This window comes from Pseudorasbora parva, chromosome 9, assembly GCF_024679245.1.
Source record: "Pseudorasbora parva isolate DD20220531a chromosome 9, ASM2467924v1, whole genome shotgun sequence".
Lineage (NCBI taxonomy): Eukaryota > Metazoa > Chordata > Actinopteri > Cypriniformes > Gobionidae > Pseudorasbora > Pseudorasbora parva.
In genome coordinates, this window is record NC_090180.1 from 5,654,996 (window position 1) to 5,677,804 (window position 22,809).

At 38.6% G+C, this 22,809-nt stretch overlaps 1 protein-coding gene across 1 annotated transcript; it reads left to right on the forward strand.

The window, feature by feature from the left end:
• The first annotated feature begins 342 nt into the window (after nucleotides 1-342).
• Nucleotides 343-22,545, forward strand: emilin2a (elastin microfibril interfacer 2a). Its single transcript, XM_067453608.1, has 9 exons — nucleotides 343-631; nucleotides 1,053-1,178; nucleotides 6,543-6,736; nucleotides 9,840-11,741; nucleotides 17,887-18,258; nucleotides 18,348-18,401; nucleotides 18,496-18,546; nucleotides 20,948-21,085; nucleotides 21,233-22,545. Exons 1-9 carry the CDS (start codon nucleotides 495-497, stop codon nucleotides 21,559-21,561), a joined length of 3,303 nt encoding a protein of 1,100 aa, XP_067309709.1. The 5' UTR covers nucleotides 343-494; the 3' UTR covers nucleotides 21,562-22,545.
• The last annotated feature ends 264 nt before the right edge of the window (nucleotides 22,546-22,809 follow it).

Below are 22,809 nucleotides of genomic sequence, written 5' to 3' on the forward strand. Positions count from 1 at the left end.
CAAGATGTTTTTTCTTTCTTTATATTACCCAATACAGGCAAATAATACGATCTGATAATGACAAATAGCAATGGGGTTTAAAGCGTCACACGTTTTTGCAACTTTGTGTAAAATCGAAGCCTTTCTTATTTTATTCAGGTTTCTTTTTATGATCTAAGTTTACGTGATCACCAAGTAATAGTTTCCTGTAACAAGAGATAAACGCAGATGTTTTCAATTGAGCTCTAAAACTGTGTTCATTTAAAACACGCTTGGGTGGGTGTGCAGGGGCGCTATTGTTTTTGGGATGACTTCCCCTACCCCCATCTACCCCCTTCTCTCAGATAGGCGGCGGACTGAACCCCTGCAGACTAGAGTCCACCTTCAGTTTCTCGGACTTCCTCGAACTTTGTCAAACTTAGCAGCAACTCTTGGTCTCCAGAGCCCGAAACGCTGCTCAGCTTTTCTCGCGCTGACACTGTACAGTTTTTTTGTGGACTGTTTTGTTTTAGACAATGAACTGCCGGCTACCTTTCCCTAGTGTACAGTTATCTGTTTTATTTATCCTAAGCTTTTCTCTCACTCATGGATATCCTTCAAGTCTGTTCCAGGGCAACGCATATTCAGGAGCCGTTCACAGGCACAGAAATAAGTAAGTTGCTCAAGAAACGATACAAATGTTAACAGCGGATCGTCAATGAGAATGTGTTTATGATATTCTCTGTATCTAATTATATATAATTTATTTAACTCACAGCAATCGTCTGGGGTGACGGTCTAATGCTATTAGTTATTTTTATTGTTTAAAAGCTAAAGCACATTTAGACTTGTCAATCGATTTATTGAACATTCCTCTTCTCTGCTTATTGCAATGTTTTTTTTCGAGGTTAAAATATTTGCTTTCATTTTGAAAGATCATTTCCACATTATTATTATTATTATTTCACATTCTGGACTAATAAAACATGATCCTGAAATATATATTTTTTTGTAACATCAAAATTAGCCAACTCAAACTATGCTTATTCTGATCTTTTTTGTTGTTGTTGCTGTTTGTTTTAATCTGTCTCCAGGAACTGGTGCGCTTTTATTGTCCAAAAGAACATAAGCTGCGCAGTTCAAGGCAGCGTGGAAAGTCACGTTGAACCTGAACGCGCACACTGTCCCGAGCATCAGCCTGACTGTGAGCCACAGATGATGTAAGTACTCCAGAGACCAGGAGGGGCATGTGGAAGTATTGATGTTCGGTAGTTCTCATGCTCCTTCTGGACTGAAAGACACAAATCCATGATTCATGCTAACTCCAGTTAGGAGTGTCCGTGGACGACAATAATTAAAGGCGGAGTAGGCAATTTCGGAGAGGCTAGCAATAGCAAGCTAGCATTAAAAGCATTATCCCACCCTCCCCTCAAAGCATCTACAATGTCACACATACTTTAAAGGGGTTATAAAGTGGATTATTTTATTTAGTAGTTATTTTTACTTCATAATTTTAAAATAAAAGGCAATTTTCTATCCTGGTTTAACCCCCTGGCTTAAAGTTGCAGTGTGTGAATTGTAGCAGCATCTAGCTGTGAGGTTGTAAATCACACAAAGCTCACCCCTCAATTTCATAGCACATATACCCCTTTTCCACCAGAATGAACCGGGTGCTAGTTCAGAGCCTGTGCTAGCGAGGCAGCGGGAAACACACACACACACGGCATGTCCTAGATGCATCGACACTGCTCGGACCGATCTGCGTATGATATCAAAATACGGCGAGAGTGATTCAAAAGCATAAGGAGTCATTTGCTCTCGCTGTTACATGTCATACGGCGATCGGGCTGCACAGCGGCGATGCATCTGAAACAAGCCTTCCATCAACAATGGCGAACGTTGCATTACTATTGAGTCACATGGCTTTACAACATCGTAAATCATTTGCATCAAAACACAGCGAATCCAATGCATTAATGCAGTTCGTAGTAATTTGTATAGATGGTGATTACAAACGAGCAGCAGCTATTAGCTCCATTAGCTGCTATTTAAAAAATGGGGGATCTCAAGTCTGCATTCATCTTGCTGACCCCGCTCCCAGCACCTGACGCAAGCAGTTCTTACTTATAGCCCAGCAATGTTTTGGTGCAACTAGGCATGTGCCGATATCAATTTTTCATGTTGCGATTAATTGATGAAGTTATCACGATATACGATATTATCACGATATTGAAATAAGTTGCCAAAAAAAGTGTTGTCATAGCATAACAGCTTTAAGAACTTTTTTGTAAGAACAAAAATAACTGAATGTTTAAATACAATAATGCACCAAAAATACATACACCTCTGGAAAAAAATTAAGAGACCCCTCATTGAGAAAATGTTATGTGGTCTCTTGATTTTTTTCAGAGCTGTAAAAGTACAATTTTCAAACAGATTAAAGTGCAAAAGAATTAGGCTATAAAGAACAACAGTTAGGCTTACAAATTACAATAAGGTCTCATTAGTTTATGCATTAACTAAGATTGAGCAACAGCTACATTTGATACAGAAAGTATAATGTTTTTGTTAATGTTAGTTAAGAAATACTAATCATTGTTAGTTTTATCTTAGGTCTATTAAAAAAAGTTATTTTGATTTTGATTTTAATGTTATTAAACAGTAACTAAGAAATTAACATAGAATTTTACAAAGTATTTTTCATTGTCAGTTTGGTAATAATGAATTAACATGTTAACTAATGAATAATCAGAACAGTTCTAATTATTAGGGTATGTTGTAGTCCAGATTAAAACATAAAAATGTTTAAATTTGAAAATAAATAGCCTATTAAGTCTTTAAGTATTAAGTATTTGGTGCTGTGATGAACAACATTGAGATTACAAAAACGAATGGCTGTTTTAAAAACTACACGCTTTTTTTGTTTGTTTGCTGGTTTCCTGGGTAACCGGCTGCATTCTGCAGTTCATCAGCGCCCTCTGCTGTCACTGAGCGGCACTTCAGCAGCGCGTCTCCTTCAGTCATGTGCAAACGCACGTTGGGCTTGTTTATATCTGAGCGCGTGTCCCTTTGACGCAGAATACAGCGGTGTTGATGGGCAAAGTATTCTTGAGTGCATTATAAAAAAAATTATAAATTGTTAATAAATTATTATTTACGATATTTTAAAGTGCCCACGATAACAATATCGTGCATATTCATTATCGTGATAAATCGCATTATCGAAAATCGGCACATGTCTAGGTGCAACTTAAGAACCACTTTTCCTGGCTCGGAGCTGGTGCTTTGGGTGTGGAAACACAAAGAACCGATTTTAAGCTAGACTCTGGCTGTGCACCAGCACCAGCACTGCCTTGGTGGAAAAGGGGTAATAGAGAAGCTACGGGGGCCGACACAGGAAAAATGCCGTTGACAAAGAAAGAAGAGAGTAGCTAGCGCTCTGTAGAGAAGTTTGTCCATTTAGGGCTACTGTAGAAACATGACAGCACAAAATGGTGACTTCACTGTAAGGGGATCCGGTGTGTGTAGATAAAAACGGCTCATTCTAAGGTAATAAAAACATAACGGTTCATTATGTGAATGAGTCTTTATACTCCACTGAAAACATAGTTGTGTATAATATATTGTATTTCTGTCAGAAGAGCCTCATAACACACTGCATTTTTAAACACTCTTCCACTCTGTTGAAAGGCATGTCTGCTGTGAGACTTCAGTGTAAACACCCACTGCTGTGATTGGCTATTTATACATGGCCAATATATACATATTTGTATTTAAAATATGTATTACATGTGGACGTGTCTGAAATAGTTTTACTACATTTTTTTACTATTACACCTGTCGAGATTAACAAATCCTAAAAAGTGTTGGTTATGGCATTATAGTCAGATCTACCCCCATCAGATGAATGGTTACAGTGATGAGTATTGAGTAGATGAGTATGTTGATCGCATGAATGCAGTGATCTCATCATTGTAATGCGATTTCTCTCACAAAATGCTTTCTGTGTGATGGACAGCATCAGCCATTATGAAGAGCGTTCTTTGATTGGTTTCTATATATAACTTAATCACAATTTAAATAACATAATTTTCATGCTACTTACAATGTGAAGTTGATCGTTTAGTCACTGGCTTGATTTACTGATGCATAAACAGTATTAAATGATTCAAAGACAATCTGCCTGAACTTGAATAATTACACATCAGAAATCACTGATCACAGATCAGGCATTAGAACGAACTGTGGCTATGCTGTTGAATATATCGTAAAAGTCTGTTTGTAAAGCCTGACATCGGGATCCTTCGGCATCTTATGCAAAGATAATATTTTTCCACAGCATCGCAATCTTATCACAATCTTGAAAAATAACTACTTTAGATCCACTCGCTTCTCATCGACTGAACAGATGATGTAAAAGTAGGCATGATTGTCTCGTTTCAGAGGCAGGCGTATGCAAATGATTGTGCCCCTGTGACGTCACATGTCACCTTGGATCCAAACAAAGTAAACACATGCCTTGCGAGCACCGGGACTTTTATTATGCCACAGTCGCCGGCGCCATTTCCGCTTTTCCGTTCATGAGTATGAGGTCACAGAGCTCTGTTCATCATATTAGATACATCCGAGTGTGTTGAAAATGATGTTATGGCGTTACTCTGCGCGTTCGCTCACCGGTTGCTGTAACATTTGTTGCACTGCAGTAAGAGTAAAGCGTTTCTGCTGAATAAAACCGGTTAGGCAGTAACCCAGATAAGACGCAATCGACAGGCTACTCCCTTATACATATTGGTTCATTAGTTCAAATAGCAATTCTCTCACAATTTACAAATAGTTGGAAACATTTGGGATATTGTAAGTACTCAATCGAACAAAATATAAGACTGGCCTAGTGATTTTTGGATATTTTACTGTATCCAAAAGATACATAGTGCACCTTTAAGTTCTGGAACCTTCAGGACGTATAGACGATATGAAGTATTAATTGATTTCTCATGTCATGACCCCTTTAAAAAAACATTAAACGCTTTCACTAACCCTAATCATCCAGAGCAAATTCGGTGACTGTCCAAAACTCTGCATAGCTTCACGTAATGCGCTGATGACATATGTTTTGCGCGAGCAGAGTGCACAGAGGTATGGAAATGTTGACAGACAGCCGGGTATAATTGCAATGATTGGATAAACTTTTCTTAAATTTAGACCATTTCTATCATTGAATGCTATCAGGATGTGAAGAGAGATTAAAACAACAACAAAAATATGAAGAAAGTGCCTGTTGTGAGTGTGATTTTTGCTTTTACGACATAAATAAAAATATCAAATATTCAATAACTTACGGTTAGCACTGAAACGCTTTCTGCTCTGGAGCAGTGTATGCGAGTGGAACGGAGTGACAGAGATTTCCCCGCCCTGCTGTAATCACTCTGGATTTTCCCAAACACATGTTTAAAAAAAAAAAAGTCCTTTCCAGAAAACACGTGCTCAGATTTTGGGAAAAACGCTTTTCCACACAGCTCACATACTCCGGTCTGGAATGACATAAACAAAAGCAGAGTGATGCAATCTGTAAAATGTCACCAGCAAACTGGCGTTTATTTTTATTTTTTATTAAACATTTTCTAATTATGCTGATCCTATGTCAGTGCCAAGAGAGACCTGCAAGATGTACACAAACCGCTCACATTTTAAGTCAGTTTGGCTTAATAGTAAACATTTAGATTAGGGTACATTGAAAACATTCACTTAGTCAGTTAAAAGTCCTAATTTATAATTGTTATGACAATTGTGATGCTTTTAAAGAAAATGTTACTCACATTAGTCACAAACTGAGGTTCGTTTCTGCTGCACCGCTTCTGACACGAGAAATGATTCAAGCTGTTTGTTTTAAATGCCCTTTGGGTCAGACAAGTATTTAATTAATTGAATATGTGGAGACTGGTATTACAGTGAGTGCATTAAACTGTACAATAAGTTAAAATAATTACAATGGAATTGTGCCATATACAGACAATCAAAGCTTTAATTTAAAGCAGCTTTTGAGGTAATTTATTTAACACAGATTATACTTCAGTTATTAATGTTGATTTCATACTTGTTTATTAAAAAAATAAAGTAAAGAATTCAGGGCTGTCGTATTTGTCTGAATACTCACTTTTTGCACTAGAACCATTTCACCAGAGCTCTTTTGCGGTCACCTGAAGCGACTGTGGCTTTAATTGTTCGGCTCAACTTGCTGTGGCGTTAGAACTAGAATTATTGCATTTCTAATTGCAGCATTATCCATCAGAAGTAACAAGATCAACATCATTAAGCGAAGCTGAACAGACTAGGCCAGAAGAATCTTCTTATTAATCCCTCCGTTTGCGCAAGTTAATGCTTGCCTTTACCTTTGCTTTCATCCTTTAATAGGGGCAATGCTTTAAGGTCCATTACTCACAGTTCAAAGCAAAAGCAATAAGTAGCTTACGCCTTGTAAAAGATGGCTTGATCAAATCATTTATTTTTAAATGAGATTGTTGAGTCAAGTTTGTTTGTGTGGGTTTTTTTTACGTCATCCTAATCCTTTTTTCCTTTTCTCTCAGATACCGTACTCGATTTCGTCCGACTTACAAGCTGGCATACAAGACTGTGACAGAGTTAGAATGGAGATGCTGCCCGGGATACCAGGGCCCAGACTGCAGAGAAGTGAAAGGCTCTCCAAACAGACAGACGGAGTATCCTCAATCATACCCACAACACCCAGAGCCGCAGCATGGACAAACTCAACCGGCACAAAGTACGTAGTTTGGAAAAGTACGGAATTTGATTTGTGCAATTATAATGTCTGGGTAAGTGTGGAAACAAGAAATAACAGAATGAAAAAAAACAAAAGGTGTTTTCAGACTAGTGCCCATATTGAGTTTTCTAAAATATAAAATTTATACTAAAAAAAAAATCAATAAATGTTTCGTACAAGTAGATAGAAAAAATATAAATTTCTTGATTTTAATAGATCCTAATTTTTCATTAACCAATATAAATTCTCCTATGCTGTTTTCAGTTGATGAATACACATTTTGTAGCTGGGCTCCCATCCAATAAATCACAATAAGCTTTGTGATTTGTTCCTTTTGTTAGTCTCAGCTTTCAAGTTCAGTTCATTTTATTACAAAATTTAAACTATAAATACTATGGCATGACAGATCGCTTCAGTGTTGCCATATGGTTTTTTTGCCCACGGGTTAAAGTGACCCCACAAACCTGGCAACCCGGCACAGAGCACACATGAACGGATCATAACTTTTACTTTACTAGTTACAGCACGAAATAAACACAAATGAACATCAGAAGGTATGTTGAAAGATATGGGGCAACTTACCAAACTCGGTGTCATGTCTTAGAAGTCGCTCAATCTGTGTTTCAACTGTGGAAGGCTTGTAAAACAATGTTACGTAATGTTTTCACCTCAGAAAAGCCATAAACTTTTAATGACCATAAACTTTTTAGTTAGAAAAATGAACTTAAGAGGAGCATCTTTGTTAAATTTGCACTATTTCTTATGCATTGTATTTTACATATTAAATGCATTTGACAGCCACTTTTAAATTTTTTGAAACAATCAGGCCATTCAAAAGTTATAACGTTAGTGTATATCTATATATATATTAGTCCTTGTGTATAATTTAAATGAAAGTAGCCTATTCAAATCAGTTTATTTTAACAGTTACATTATCATATAGGCTTATTTACCAACTGGGGTTCACTGTATATATTTTACAGCATTAGTTGAATGTTACATCCCAAATGAGTCTAGAGGTTTAACTGGACGAACAATATGAAAGGATTGAAAGAGCGGTAGACTGAGCCCTGCCACAGCACCACAAGCAACCAGATCACATTCAAAGTGTTCATTTACAGCCCAGAAAACAGAAACAAGGCATTCCAAAATAACAGAAATAGGAAGCATTCAGGGGCTTTTAAAACCTTTAACTAAACTACTCAACAAAAAATAGATTAACAATATAAATATACACTAATCCTGCCTCACCACAAAACAGACTGAAACAAAAATGGCCCCCATCAACCATAAGAATGTAAACCAGTTCAACACAACAAGCTGAGCAGGCCACAGAGAGCACTCTGGAGAATGTTTTTCAACTTCTTAGAGGCTCTTCTCTGCTTTTATGCTGCCCCAATCCTGGTTGGTAAGCAGGCGCAGCTGGGGACAATCAGCTACCTGCCAGAGAGAGAGAGAGAGAGAGAGAGAGATAAAAAAGAGAAAACAAAAGAAAGAAACACGGTGGGAAAAAGCACACAGCACACCGAAAATCTAATTCTTTATCAAAGATACATACATTTGAATATGTATGTCAATAACCAACCTATAAAATAATCAGAGAATTCATGTCAGAGGTCATATGTGATTATGCAGGTTTCAAAGCATTTCAGGTTTCTTCTCATATTGTAACCTTGAACGTAATCCATGGAGGCAAGCTTGAGGAACCCAAGAATACAAGTCACACCTGTGAACAATGATTAACCAATGAACCGATGACAACAGGATACAAGAACACCAGAGGCCTGTTGCATGAAGCTAGCTGAACAAACTCTGAGTTTCAGAGTAGGTTTAGCGTTGACAAATCCAGATAAATCCAACCTAGTTTAGATCAAATTCAACCATTTCTCAAAGCTCAGTATAAACTTTCTCTGTCAACTCAAGTTTAATCCAGAGTTAGCGATTAACTCTGAAGCGCGTGCACCTGAAAGTGTGACAAGTGTGGCAAATAGCCAATCACAGTGTTCGTTTGATTCACTTCTCTTCTGAAGATTGAGAGATCGTTTTGAAAATTATCATGAAATTAAATGCGTTTACAAAGCAGGAATAAACACCGCTGCTGCATGTGATTTGATGTGAATCAAAGAAATATGCCTAATAATTATAGGTTCACAAAGAGCTCAAATGAATACACGTTGTTGAATGCATGTTTTATATTTATATTCATATTTGTCTACTTGTCAATTTATATAATAAGTATGACTATATTATATTAATTAAAAGTAATTATAATTCGTATAATATAAATATAAAGTTTAAGATGAGCAAGTTTGTCTCTAACGGTTTATTCACTATAAATTGCAGCAAATTTGGAATGAGAGATACATTTTGGAAGGGGGTGTGGCTTTATTGTGTCTTTACTTGCAGCTGATTGGCCCAGTTTGGGATTGTGATCTCTAAACCAGAATAAAACCTGCTCCAGAGCAGGTTAGCCGTGTAGTGTAAGTTACCATGGTGATACACTCTCAGAAAAAAAGGTACAGTGCTGTCACTGGCGGTACCCTAAGGTACAAAAGTGAAAAGGCACATCTTTGTACCCTACTCACCCCTAAATGGTACATATTAGTACCTTAAAAGGTACATATGAGTACTTTAAGAGTGCAAATTAGTACCTTAAAGGTACATATTAGTACCTTTTCGGTTATGTACCTTAGGGTACCGCTCCAGTGACAGAAATGGACCTTTTTTCTGACAGTGTAAACACCACTAAAACCAATCCAGCTTCTTGAGCCCGAAAAACCAGAGTTTGCTCAAACTAATCACGAAATTACCTGGGTAGAAACTGAAACCAGCTTTGTTCAACAGGCCACAGGGCATGAAAATCCCATGACAAACCAGAAACATGACAACGAACATGACAAAATAAGAACATGAAACCCAAACACAACGTGACATAAGCATTGTCAATAAAAAATAAATAAAAAAAACTATAAAAAAAGAGAAAATACCACAAATAATGCTGAAAATAATGATGTATGAACTCTTGTATATATATAAATATATATTTATTTTATTATTTATTTATTATTGGCTGTTAATTTTAATTTTAACTTTGTTACCACAGGGCCAGAGCGTCGAGAAACCGGACAATATAATATCAGACGAGGAGCTGACAAAACACGCATATTGGAGGAAGAAGTGCATCGTCTCTCACAGACTGTGCTGGATCTTCAAGCAGCCATGACAGGTATGGCTGAGAACCTACGGACAGACTTACAGGAGGACACCAGCAAGATGCTCATTACCCTCCTCAATGACAGGACTACACCTGACAGCGCAAGAACAGGAGGCACTGAGGAGAGTGTGGTGCATCTAGATGGCCACCAGGCCACGAGAGGCCACAGCCATGGAGAAAAAGAAATCGAGACGGTGATGGCCAGACTCAACGATATGACAGATGCTCTCAAAAGCAAAGACGAAGCTCTTGAGGAACTGAGGGGAACCGTGACAGGGCATGATGGGCAAATCCGAATGCTTATGGATAGTACCTCTCAAGGCCTACCAGTCACGAGTGCTTCTGCTCAAGATGTAGACATCCTTCAGACTTACATTGATGAGAAATTTGAGAAGCTCAGGAAGGAGCTTGTCGTAAACATGGAAGACGAGATGGCTAAGCTGAAAAATACGTGTGATGAAAAGATTCAATCTCTTCAAAAAGTATGCGGAGAAGGAAAGGAAAGCGGCTATTTGAGCCTCACAGATCTAGTTCACAACAAGGAAACTGAGCTTAGAAAGGAGATCCGTGAACTCAGATTGGATCTGTCCATGTCAGATGGTCTAATACGTGCGAACCGCCAAACAGCCATTGGAAAAGATGATAGCGACTACAATGACTTGAGGAAGGAACTTGTTCGAGTGGCAGAGGCCCATCGTGTCCTGAACGCAAGAGTGGACAACGAGCTAGAGCATCTGTCCTCGCTGAAGATGGAAGACGTGCTTGGTTCACGCATTGAGGACCTGGAGGACAGGATGAACGTCACCGAGAGGAACGCGGAGACTTATTGCTTCTATGTGGATGAAAAACTTACCAAAGAAATTATGGATGAAGTAGCTATGCTACGTCAACTTCTGGACCAGAAGCTCAATGCTATGCAGGATCAGTTCACTACCATGTTGATCGAGATGAGCAACAACTCCTTCCCGGTGATCTCCAGCGATTCTGTTGATGGACTGCAAACTCAGGTTAATGCTAACAGGCACCTTATACAGGGGTTGGAGGACAAGTTTAATGCAATTGGGCAGATATGCTCAACCGACTGCAAAACCAACCTACCTTCTGATACCCAAAAGCCAGAAGGTCTGGATAGTCTTGTACAGGTCTTGAGAAATGATCTGAATGTTTTACGCTCTGATTTTAGGAACAGCGTAGCAAAGCTTAGAGGATTAGAGGATACTATCAGGATGTCACCTGAGAAACAATTCATCACTGCACATATGCAGGACACACACAAACGACTAAATGCTTTGACTGACAACGTTAATGGCTTGACTGGAGCTTTAACTGGATTGGGAGACTCAGTTAGCAAATTTAGCCAAGACCTTCACACTTTGAACTCTACGTGTTGCCAGACAGGACAGGTAAGCGGTCCTTTTCTCCAGGTAGAAACTGGCAAACCAACCCACAACCAGATTGAGGAGCTAAAAGACAAAGTGGATGCACTGAATGCTCTTGTGGCCACGGAGTTGAGCATGTGTAAGCTCAACACAGCTGGTGTAGCTGAAGGTGTGTCGGCGGTGGATGACAGGGTGTCGGCTCTGGAGAAGGTCTGCGGAAAGCTTGACGGTGGGACAAACAATATCCAGGACCCTTCAGGGGAATTGGAGAGAAAGGTGGTACAGCTGAACCGCACTCTGGGCAGTCATTCAGGAGAAATCACAGCTCTTCAGAACTCCCTTCTGAATTTTCAGAGCCAGCTAGCAGGAATGGCTAAACAGATTCTTAAGGACCATACAAGTAAAGAACAAGGTAAGCTTTCAGATGTTAGGCAAATTGAGGAAGCCAGAGAATCCAGTTTTTAACTGGTTAGTGTTGGAAAATGGAAACAGAAGCATTTGAAAGTCAGTCTTTGTATTTGCCTTCCAACTTGAAAGTCCCAGTTTTTGTAGTGTCATCTATTGGGATTTGGTACCAAAAAGGTGGCATTTCCACTAAAGGGATTGTTCACCCAAAAATGAAAATTCTGTCATCATTTACTCTCCCTCACGTTGTTCCAAACCTGTATGATTTCCTTTCTTCTGCTAAACACAAAATAAGATATTTTAAAGTAGGTTGGTAATTAAACAGTTGCTGGTCTACATTGACTTCCATAGTATTTTCTTACTATGGAAGTCAATGGGGTCCATCAGTCGTTTGGTTACCGACTTTCTTCAAAATATCTTCTTTTGTGTTCAGCAGAAGAAAGAAAGTCATTCAGGTTTGGAACAACTTGAGGGAGAGTAAATGACAGAATTTTCATGTTTGGGTGAACTATCCCTTTAATCTAACAGTTTGGAGTCTATGGCATGCTGTGTTTCGCAGTGGAACCTTTTCCACACTGAACCAATAATAGCATAAATATACAATAACCTGTTTGCCCCCAAGCTGTTGAGAGGCAGGGGGCCAGCAAAGGTTTCCTGTGTCCTTTGAATGTGCCTGTAATATGTCAAAAACAGTTAGGCACATTGGAATGGATCCTTTTGCTTTTTATTTTCACAAATTCTTAGTAAGTGATCTGCATGTAACTTGATCAATCATAGTTTTCATTTTATAACAACATTACATGCCTTTTGAAAGCATATTTATTAGTTAACTGAAATCCTAACATTTTTAATTCACTTTACTTTGGTCCTCATCAGTACATTTTAACCAATGCAAAAATATATACAACACAGTAAATATACATAGTGCAAAGTATGTTTATATATTTAGCATCACAGAAACATTGGTCGTTAGTGTTCAGTGGTCTTTATGAGTGGAGAAGTTGTGTGGTCTGCAAATATCTTTTAGTCATGCCCAGCTTTCTCCGCCTATAACATTTAGACCTGGCGAGCGAGTTCAGTTGTAGAGATCTGTTACTCATTAAGCTGCAGAGTCAACGCATGGGCCTCAGGAGGTGACGAATTCACACACCCCTCTGCAGATGTTCAGCTATGAGACGACTGTGATGTCACTAGAGAACATATATTCTCTTAAACTCCCGTTAAAGGGTGATTTCATCATTCCTGATAAGGGTGGAGGTCCGTCTCTCGCAGAAACAAAAGCAGTTTTCCCAAGTAGACAGCAGGCGGACTGTGTTAATGGGCCCATTGTCAAACATCTGCATATATATTTAAATGTAAAACGTTTAATATCTGTGCAATGTAGATACACAATTAACAAGTTTGTTTGCCCATATAATCTTAGATATTTAGGTTAAGCATATTTGGCTTGCTGTCTACTGATAAAGAGGTTCGATGAAGCAGCTTCAACTCGTGACTAAATGATTATGTAGGGCAAGGTACCTAAGATAAAGGTGGAGTTTGGGGAGGTTGTCGAACATCTGAGACCGAGGAGACGTAAGCAGCTGTTAATATACTCTGGCTGTTGATTGGAAGATTAGATGGGTTCGCTCCTCCCTAAATTACATTTAGAACTTAACTAAATTTGTTCTTAAAGGACAACTCCGGTGAAAAATGAACCTAGGGGTAATTAACACATGGTTACAGAGTAGATCATTTTTTGGGATGCACTTTTATGAAAATCGAATGTAAAGAGTTTTATCTCTAAAAAAAGAAAAGGCATAGATTAAGTCAAATTAAATTGCTAGATAATACCACTAACAAGGCTCAGAAAAGCCTCACACTAACACGGCAGCATAATGAGGGTCCCTACATGCAAACCGATAGCCTGACAAGCCAGACCCACATCAAGATGTTTGGTCTGGAAACTCACCATAGACAGGGCTCAATCCGAGGGGCGGATAAACGGTTGTCTTTCAAACTCCCTCTGCACGCGATAGGATAGCGCTACAACCAGAGCAACGAAGGTGAAGCAGAGCTCGTTGATAGATTAAACATTCGCCGTATCCGGTCGGCTAAACTCCGAACACATCTTCCCTTTTTAAGAATGACTTCAGTGCCGCTCTTTGTTCTTTTCTCAGAGAAAAGCTTAACTCCAAGTCTTCCAGAGTCGCGGTCAAAGCTGATTCGAAAGACCGCCGCCGTTCACCAGTTTCTGTGTTTACTAGAAGCACGCAAACGCAACTCGGCCGTCGTCATTATGGCCCCGCCCGCCGACTCCATACACGATGTGATTGGCCCGTCCAGATTGAGAGGAAAACAGCTCAGAAGGTTATTGAGAGTTCCTAGACGACACTCGCGGGCAGATTAAATTTGCTGCCGCTAGGGTGCGTCTTGATTTCTAGGCTAGCAAACCGAAGCATTGAGAACTTTGTAAGTGTACAAACAGTTTAATAAGAAGATACTTTATAAAGACAGTACATTACGTGTATACAGACAGCAGCCATCTTGGAAAACAGTCTTGACGAGTTGAGCCACGAACGCTGAGATAAAACTTTTTACATCCGATTTTCATGAAAACCCATCCCAGAGAACGAGCTACTCGGTAACCATGTGATAATTATCCCAGGGTCATTTTTCACCGGAGTTGTCTTTTAACTTTAAAAAAGTGTTGCAGCCAATTAAAAAGCTAAGTCCGATGGGGTCTGTAGGAAAATCATCTGACCGAGTCCCCTGCACTATAGACAACCAGTGTGAAAACTGTGTAAAACAATACATTTATTATTGACGTTATCTCATAATGAGGGAATTCAATTCAAATTCTGTTCCTTTCAGGTACTAATAAGAATCGTTAATGGAACTGGAATCGTTAAAAGGAATTCAATGCATATTTCTTGATTCTCATCCCTAGTTGTGGGATATGATACAGTTAAAACTTTCAAGTCAGAAACACAATAGCCCTTGTGCCCGAATAGCTTCAGCATTACTCAAACTCTTTGGCTGAGGATCATGGCAGAGGCGCATTGCACAATACTGGAGCGGCCCATACAGCTGTGTTTCTGTGACAAAGCGACCAAGCTCAGTTTCTTGTAATTTACACTAATGGCTCTTCATCGATTTTTCATTAGTTTTTTTCTTCATGGTTCAGGGCATCAATTAAGCCTGGGAATGTTTGAGGGCTGCATAGAAGACACCCTCAACTAATGTTGATTCATTTTTCTGTCCGCAAATCAGGCGTGTTCAGAAAACTCCTCACTGTTTGCTTTGGAGACAGTGACTTAATTTCAGTTCTTGAATACAACTTGAACCGTTGCCATGTTCTGTGGAAACATTTGTTAGGCAGCGATGTTGTTTAGCATTCTCCTGATACCCCCAAAAATGGATATGAACTTTGAATAGTGTCCCCTTCCTCCCCACGCTCTTATCAGCCGTGTCCTCGTTCCTTTCTCTCTCTTCCTGCTGATTAATATCTCTCTGTCAAGAGGATGTCAGGGAAGCTCTTTCCTGCTCTCACCGAATGTGTTTATACTTTTGTTTTACTTCATGTAACATTGTGTGAAGACATAAACAGACTTTTCTGTGCCAAATTTGAAGGTGTTCCCCCTTGGGCCGAGGTTAAAGTTCCTCTACACGCAGAGGAACCAATGTGGAAGTTCTCAGACAGGATCAAGCCAAGAGTCTGATCAGTACAGCGGGGTACAGCTTTAGTTTTTTTTTACTTTGTGTGTGTTTGTGTTCATGTATCCATGCACAATATCACCACGCCCCGCGGAGCTTTTGGCCTTCCAAACCCTAACTGTCAACAAAAAGACCATTCAGATCTCCCATTCATCAGCTAAATATGCTTTTAAATAAGGCTCTCCACATCACAGGGTGGTGAATCCTTCATTTCAGTTGAGGGCTTTTGTGTCGCCTGAATCCCTGTATCCGGTATTTAAAATCAGCATCTCCGTGATTTACACTGAAACATGTGTTTGTCTTGCTGCCATGAGGCATTATGCGTGTGATGAGTCTGTTATTTGCTCAGACCGCCAAACTGGCTTCTGGGAAACACAGAGATAGATGCCTATTATCCCTTGAGAGATTTAATATATGTGGGTGGGAATATGTTTGTGTGAAATCCGATATTTGGGCAGCATCTTAAATGCGGACAAACGGCACTGACGCAGGAGTTTAGATGTGCCCGTTTTGCTAGAATGAGTTGATTAGCTTTGAAGTGAACCCATGGGACTCAAGCTCCGCCCCTCTTTTGAATCACTTCCTACTACGGCCAATAGAATCCGGAATCCAAATAGACTGTAATGTCAGGAATGACGCATTACTCTTCTCAATTTAGACAGCAGCATCTGGTAGGACAGGAAAGTTGTTTTCTCGCATCGCTGTAGATAAGCTTGTAACCCACTGAAAGTGAAAGGGGATTAAAGAAAAAATGAGTGAGAAAAGAGTGAGAGAGGTGCAAGATCTTTAGGGCTGGAAGTGTGAGCTGGAGAAAAAAATATGTTCTCCCTCATTAGACTCCAAGCTGAGAACACCGCATAAAAACCAAACGCCTGTGTAAGTGCATTGTGAAGTTCAAAAACACTTCATCGGTCATTAAAACTCTCTGTGGTGTTTTATTTACAAGCATTGGCAAATGTTTTTTAAAAGTTAGGCTGAAATATTAACCGTTTTACCTAGGTTTTACCATATGTGTTAAATGCATTTTTCAGCGCTGGCATACTGACATTTCCCTAACCATATATGTTTGTGTTTGGGTCAATGATATCCTGGCTATCACATAAACAGACACTTCACTCGGAAATAAAAAATCTGTCCTCCTTTACTCATCCTCATGTCATCTCAAAACTGTATGACTTCTGTGGAACACAAAGGAAGGTATTTTACATTTTTTCTGATATGTCTGGGTTTTTTTTCTCTCTCTCCATACAATGGAAGTCAGTAGTGACTAAAACTGTACCAGCATTCTTCAAAATATCTTATGTTGTGTTCCACAGAAGAAAGTAAGTCATACGGGTTTAAAGGGATAGTTCACTTTAAAATGAAAATCCTGTCATCCTTTACTCACCCTCAAGTTGTTTCAAACCTGTATGAATTTATTTCTTCAGCTGAACACAAGGGAAGATATTTTGAAGAATGTCAGTGACCGATCAGTTAACTGGAGCCATTGACTTCCATAGTAGGGAAAAAAATACTATGGAAGTCAATGGCTCCAGTTAACTGATTCTTCAAAATATCTTCCCTTGTGTTCAGCTGAAGAAAGAAATTCATACAGGTTTGAAACAACTTGAGGGTGAGTAAAGGATGACAGAATTTTTCATTTTAAAGTGAACTATCCCTTTAAGAAGACATGACGGGAAGTAAAAAGCATAATCCTATAACTATACCTTTAATTGGTTAATTTATTCAAAAATACATAAAAAATGCTATTAACATATATAGTACCATGACTTACACATCTTCTATAATAATGAGCATGTTTTAAATTGCACATGAAAATTTATGTTGATATATTAGGGGGGTATAAAGTTAAAAATGTAAGTCATACATCTGTCCAGTGTCAGTGAAAAAAAGCCTCATTAAATAATTGTAAGTATTTAATTCTCTCTTTACACACATCACAGGAAACATTTTGCATTTTTACTTTGTAAAAAAACTCATCCTGCATGATTTATAAGCATTTTGAAAAGTGAGGACATGGCCAATGTCCTCATATTTCACCCTCTCCTTGTAATAATATGTCATACTTATGTCATTATACATATTTGTGTCCTCATATGTGTCACAAACACACACACACACACACACACACACACACACACACACACACACACACACACACACACACACACACACACACACACACACACACACACACACACACACACACACACACACACACACACGCATTTCTAAAAAGTGGATTTTCCTGTATTGTTGACACAATTGTTGACACTACCACTCCAAAGTTTTTTTTCTTCAAAATAAGTTATTCAAATATAAAATATATTTTAAATTTTAATAATATTCCAAACTTTTACAGACCCTAATGGGTAGTGTGTCATCAACCTGTTTATTTAATGGCCATTGGAGTGTATTATCCTAAATCTCTTTTTAATTTGATTTTTTCCTCACAGGACTGCCTGTTCGGCAAGTGAGACCCGTGCCTGTCCCACTCCCTAACACTAGAGCTCCAACACAACCCATGAGACCTTATGTTCCTCATATCCACATACCTCTGATCATACCCCATAGAACAGCTCCAGCCCCCACCAGGCGTCCCCATGTGCCCCAGCCATACGTCCCACAGCAGCCATTCTTCCCTCAGCCACCCGGCAGCCCCAGGCAACCCATCCATCCCATTCAACCCAACCAACCTGCCGTACACCAGCCGATGCTGGTCACGGGGCAAGCTGGCCCACCTGGATATGTGCGAAGGGTCACGGTCAGACGGGACCAGAGCTCAGACGACCCAAAAACACCTGTGAAAGGATTTGCAGGTTCTCCAGGTATGAAGTAGAATTTATAATAGAAATGTTTGGAAGCTCATGCTTGAAGCGTCAGGAGTATTAAATCGTTTTTTCCCTTCTTCCCATAGGTTATCCTCCTGTCAATCCCGTCTCATATGATACCAAACAACCTCTTTCTACAGGTATATTTTTTATTGTTTGTTTTTTGTAGTGTTTGCTTTATAACATATTTAAGTGAAAAAATTGCTATATTTTGAGTATTAATTCTCATTACAGTTGCCCATGTCCCATGGAGTCATGCGTATCAAAGACCCATTGCTACTCCAGGTAACAAGTTATAATACAATAAAATAGTTCAAGGGTTAGTTCACCCAAAAATCAGATGGATCAGAAAGGCCTTCATTGACACTAATGTCATTTCCTCTCTCAAGACCCATAAAGGCACTAAAGACGTCGTTACAAAGCCCATCTCACTACAGCGGCTCTACAATCATTTTATGAAGTGACGAGAATAGTTTTTGTGCGCAAAAAAAAACTAAATAATGACATATAGTGATGGGCCGATTTCAAAACATGATTCAGATAGCGTGTTAAACTGCTGAAATCACGTAACTTTGGCAATCCGAATAATGAATCAATACGCTTCATAAAATGATGTGCATGATTCAAATCAAAGACACTATTTACCATCAAGAGTTTTCTTACCGAGAGTGCCGGTGTGGTGACTCCAAAATCACAGAATCACATTGTCGTCATGCCCTCGAGGTGCAGTTCAGCTGAGAGATGAATACTTTCTGACAAGAGAAAAAATCTTGAATTATGTTTATTATTCTTACCCGTTGGCAAATATTTTTTCATAATTTTAAGCATAAACCTTAATAAATTGATTTATTCTTCATGTATCTGATTTATGCTTAAAACAAGGAATTTATCAATTAGGAAAGTAAAATAAACTTAAGTCAAAGTGTTGTTATTGTTAAGAAAAACTATTAACACTCTTTTTGTTAATTGAAAAATAGCTGAAATAATATATAAAATAAAAACAAAAAACTGAAATAATATAGATTTAAAGGTGCACTATGTAAAAAAAAAATGCAGTAAAATATAAAAAAACAAAGGGCCAGTGTTATATATTTTTCTCAGTTGAGTACTTACAATATCCCAAATGAAAATGAAAATTGCTATTTTAACTAATGAACCAAGAAGTCGCCTGTCACGTTACCCTTGTTTTCTGGTTTTATTCAGCAGAAACGCTTTACTCTTACTGCAGTGCAAAAAGTGTCACAGAAACCGCTGCAAACGTACAGTGTTACGTCATAATTTTCAACACACTCAGATGTATCTAATACAGTGTTTCTCAAACTTTTTCAGCCCAAGGACCACTTTATCTTTCAATTTTTTTTCTGAGGACCACCTACAGAATCCCACTCTAACACGCCCCCTAAAACCAACAAAATAGGAAGGATAAGCTAAATTTAAGTTTAATAATTCAAACACAAATGCAATGATATGATCAGAAATTATTATATACATTTTTATTTAATTTGAAAAAGTAAATATGAAATGAGTTGCAGCTTAATATGAACAACAAACTCCACATGTGAAAAAAAAAACTGCAATTAAACATACTGTAACAGCCTAGGTCCCACTTAATGCCATTCCAAAGAGCCATTAGTTTAAAACTGAGGTGGTGGGTATAGGAAGTTTATGGTTGTAACTATGGTAACAATAAAATGCAGAAAAGAATGTTCCCCTTATTGTCCAATATCACTAAAATTACTGGGATTTTACACATGAGAAAAAAACTAGTACATTACAAAACTAATAGATCTGTGGATTTTAGATTTTGAGATTTCCATCTAAAACTTAACATGAATATCAATGAGACGGATGGTGCTGCTTTATAAGAGTGGGCTTTATGAACACTTGCCTAGTTTAGGTCATCTTTTCGCAGACTAACTGATCTAATATGATGAACAGAGCTACATGACCTCATACTCATGAACGGAAAAGCGAAAATGGCGCCGGCAAACGTGGCATAATAAACGTCCCGGTGCTCACGAGGCGTGTGTTACGTTCCTCTATTAACAGTTGCTCCAGCGGCCTCGCTCAGCTCCAGAACACTCGCTCCTGCTCTGCTTCATACTAGAGTAACTTTAATAATCACATCCATGAACATGATTTCTGCCCGAGTCCTATCCTGATTGTTTTCCACTGTGAGCTGAAGAACATGTCCCAAGATTCTGCAATCAAACTTGGCATCAGCAAACTACGCCTTTGTTTTGAATAGGCGCCCTCTAGCGGATGGAAAACATACATTGTGCACCTTAAGCTGAAGTATTAAATGACTAAAATGGAAATTAAATAAAAGCTTAATATTTAGAAATACAATACCATTTTTTTTATTTTATTAAAACAATATAAAAAAATCGAATTAAATAAAAAATATTAATATAAACTATAATGGTATATAAATAATCAAAAGTAAATAAGATACAATTTCCCTTTTCCCTAAATTGCTGTGCTGTTCAGGAAAAGTTTTTTTATTTTTTTTATCTGCAAATTACAGTTCAATGGCCAGTAAAAAAAATGTTCTCAATTGACTCACCATTGGCAGAAAGTTAATTTTGGACCCTGTTTTGTAATGATCAAAATGTACTTTTAAGATCAGAATGTCTAACCAACTCTCAAACATGTGAAGTTCATGCATGTCTCTTCTTCTCAATAGTGTCCCAGCAGAACTCCTTCACGGACCCATTTTCTTTCTCTGCTGGCCTTACACGGCAAACTTTCTCTGGGGACTTTGGTCTCATTCGCTTTGATAGGGTGCTAGTCAATGATGGAGGACACTATAACTCTCAGACAGGTAAACAGAAACCCTGATAAGGTTCCCAATTGGTTTTACTTCACGTAAACAGATTTGATTATAGCTTTTTGAGGTTTCCCCATATGGGCTTTCAGTGTACAACCTATATCGTATTTGTCTGCTGATTTGTCACCTCCCCCTCTGTAGGGATCTTCACGGTTCCCACCGACGGCCGTTATTTGGTGACCGCGGTTCTAACAGCCCCACAGGGAGAGCATGCAGAAGCAGTGCTCTCGGTGTCCAATCGCAGCATGCAGAAGTTGGACACAGCAGGTTACCGGAGTGGCCATCCGCGGCTGACCCAAAATCAGTGCACGTGTGGCGGGTCTGCGTCCTTCAGCCTCATCCTCCCTCTCCGGCGAGGCGACACCGTGGCCTTGGTCCGCACTGCCGGGAAGCTAGCCATCTCTGAATCTAGAGAGATCCTCAACACCTTCAGCGCTATATTCCTCTACTCCCCTCAAGCCAAGAGATAACCCTGTCACTAAGAGGGTTGCTTACATGACTTTTAACACAAATTTAACCATTCATAATGCTGCCTCATTTGTAAATCTGTGGTTTCATTAGCAAAATTTCAATGAGGTAAATTGGCGTGACCAACTTAAAGGAACTGTATGTAAGAAATGTATTTCAATTATCATAAAATGACCCTGATCTGTCACTAGACATTAAGAAATCATGTTAAGTTCAAATACTTATATCACTGACAACAGTAGTCCGGCCAGGATATTGTCATTTATAAGTTGTTGTTGCAGCCCTCAACTGATGTTGATGTTGACATGTTGTGTTTTGGCCTGAAGCTCCGCCCTCCACCTATTGACCAATCATGAAGTCAGTAGTGTTTCTGCATCCGGGTTGCCAGATCTGCTCTAGTCACCACAGCTGCAGCTACAAACGTTCCTGCTGCCTATCTGGCAACCTCGAGACAGGGGGATGGGGATACACCTGCAGTACCAGTTTTGGTCACAATCTTACATAAACTTCCTTTAAATGGGTGGAGTGGATTTCACCCTCATGTGAAATTCCCAATCATATGAATTCCTATTGAAATGACTGGATTTTGTCATCGAAATTTTGCTGAAAAACGGTAAATGTGACCGCACCTTAAGAGTAAGCAATAGAGAGGCTTTGGTTATTTATCAGAAACACAAGACTGAGTTGTGTTACTTAGAATTGTAAAGGTGAAATGTGTTTGAGGTGTTAAAATATCAATCAGTAATGCACCAAGTTTGTTGCCAAAGAAACAGAGCCTACATTAACTCTTAGTAGTAATCCCTATATTTGCAACAGTCTATATAGTTTCTTGTAAAATTGTGATCTTAAATATCTATAAATGTAAAAGCAGGTTTATATATATTTTGTCAACATTAAATTAACAAATGCATACTTTTATCCTTTTCAAAATGGTTCAACAGTTCACTTTGAATATCACTTTTACAGACAATATTTTTATCCATAAAATAAATAAAAATAAACTATCACGAAGAGCTTGTGCATGTTATTTTCAGGGTATGGGTTGTTGTTTTTTCCCCTAAAGATGATCAAAAAATATGTACAGCAGCAATCCAGTGTAACATTTTAAAAGCATTTGGGTGAGACCAACAAAAAAAAAAAAACAGATACAGCAAAATTCACATTTGAATGTGGAAAATTAAAACCGGATCTTTCGCTTTTAGCAAGAAGCCTACATTAATTTGTCTATATAATCAGTAAATATGATAAAT

What these genes read in the sequence shown, in the direction of transcription:
- emilin2a (XM_067453608.1), top strand. Translation starts at nt 495, where the DNA reads ATGAACTGCCGGCTACCTTTCCCTAGTGTACAGTTATCTGTTTTATTT. An exon ending in ACAAACTCAACCGGCACAAA is followed by an intron (nt 6,737 to 9,839) that starts GTACGTAGTTTG and finishes TTGTTACCACAG; the next exon opens with GGCCAGAGCGTCGAGAAACC. An exon ending in AGGATTTGCAGGTTCTCCAG is followed by an intron (nt 18,259 to 18,347) that starts GTATGAAGTAGA and finishes TTCTTCCCATAG; the next exon opens with GTTATCCTCCTGTCAATCCC.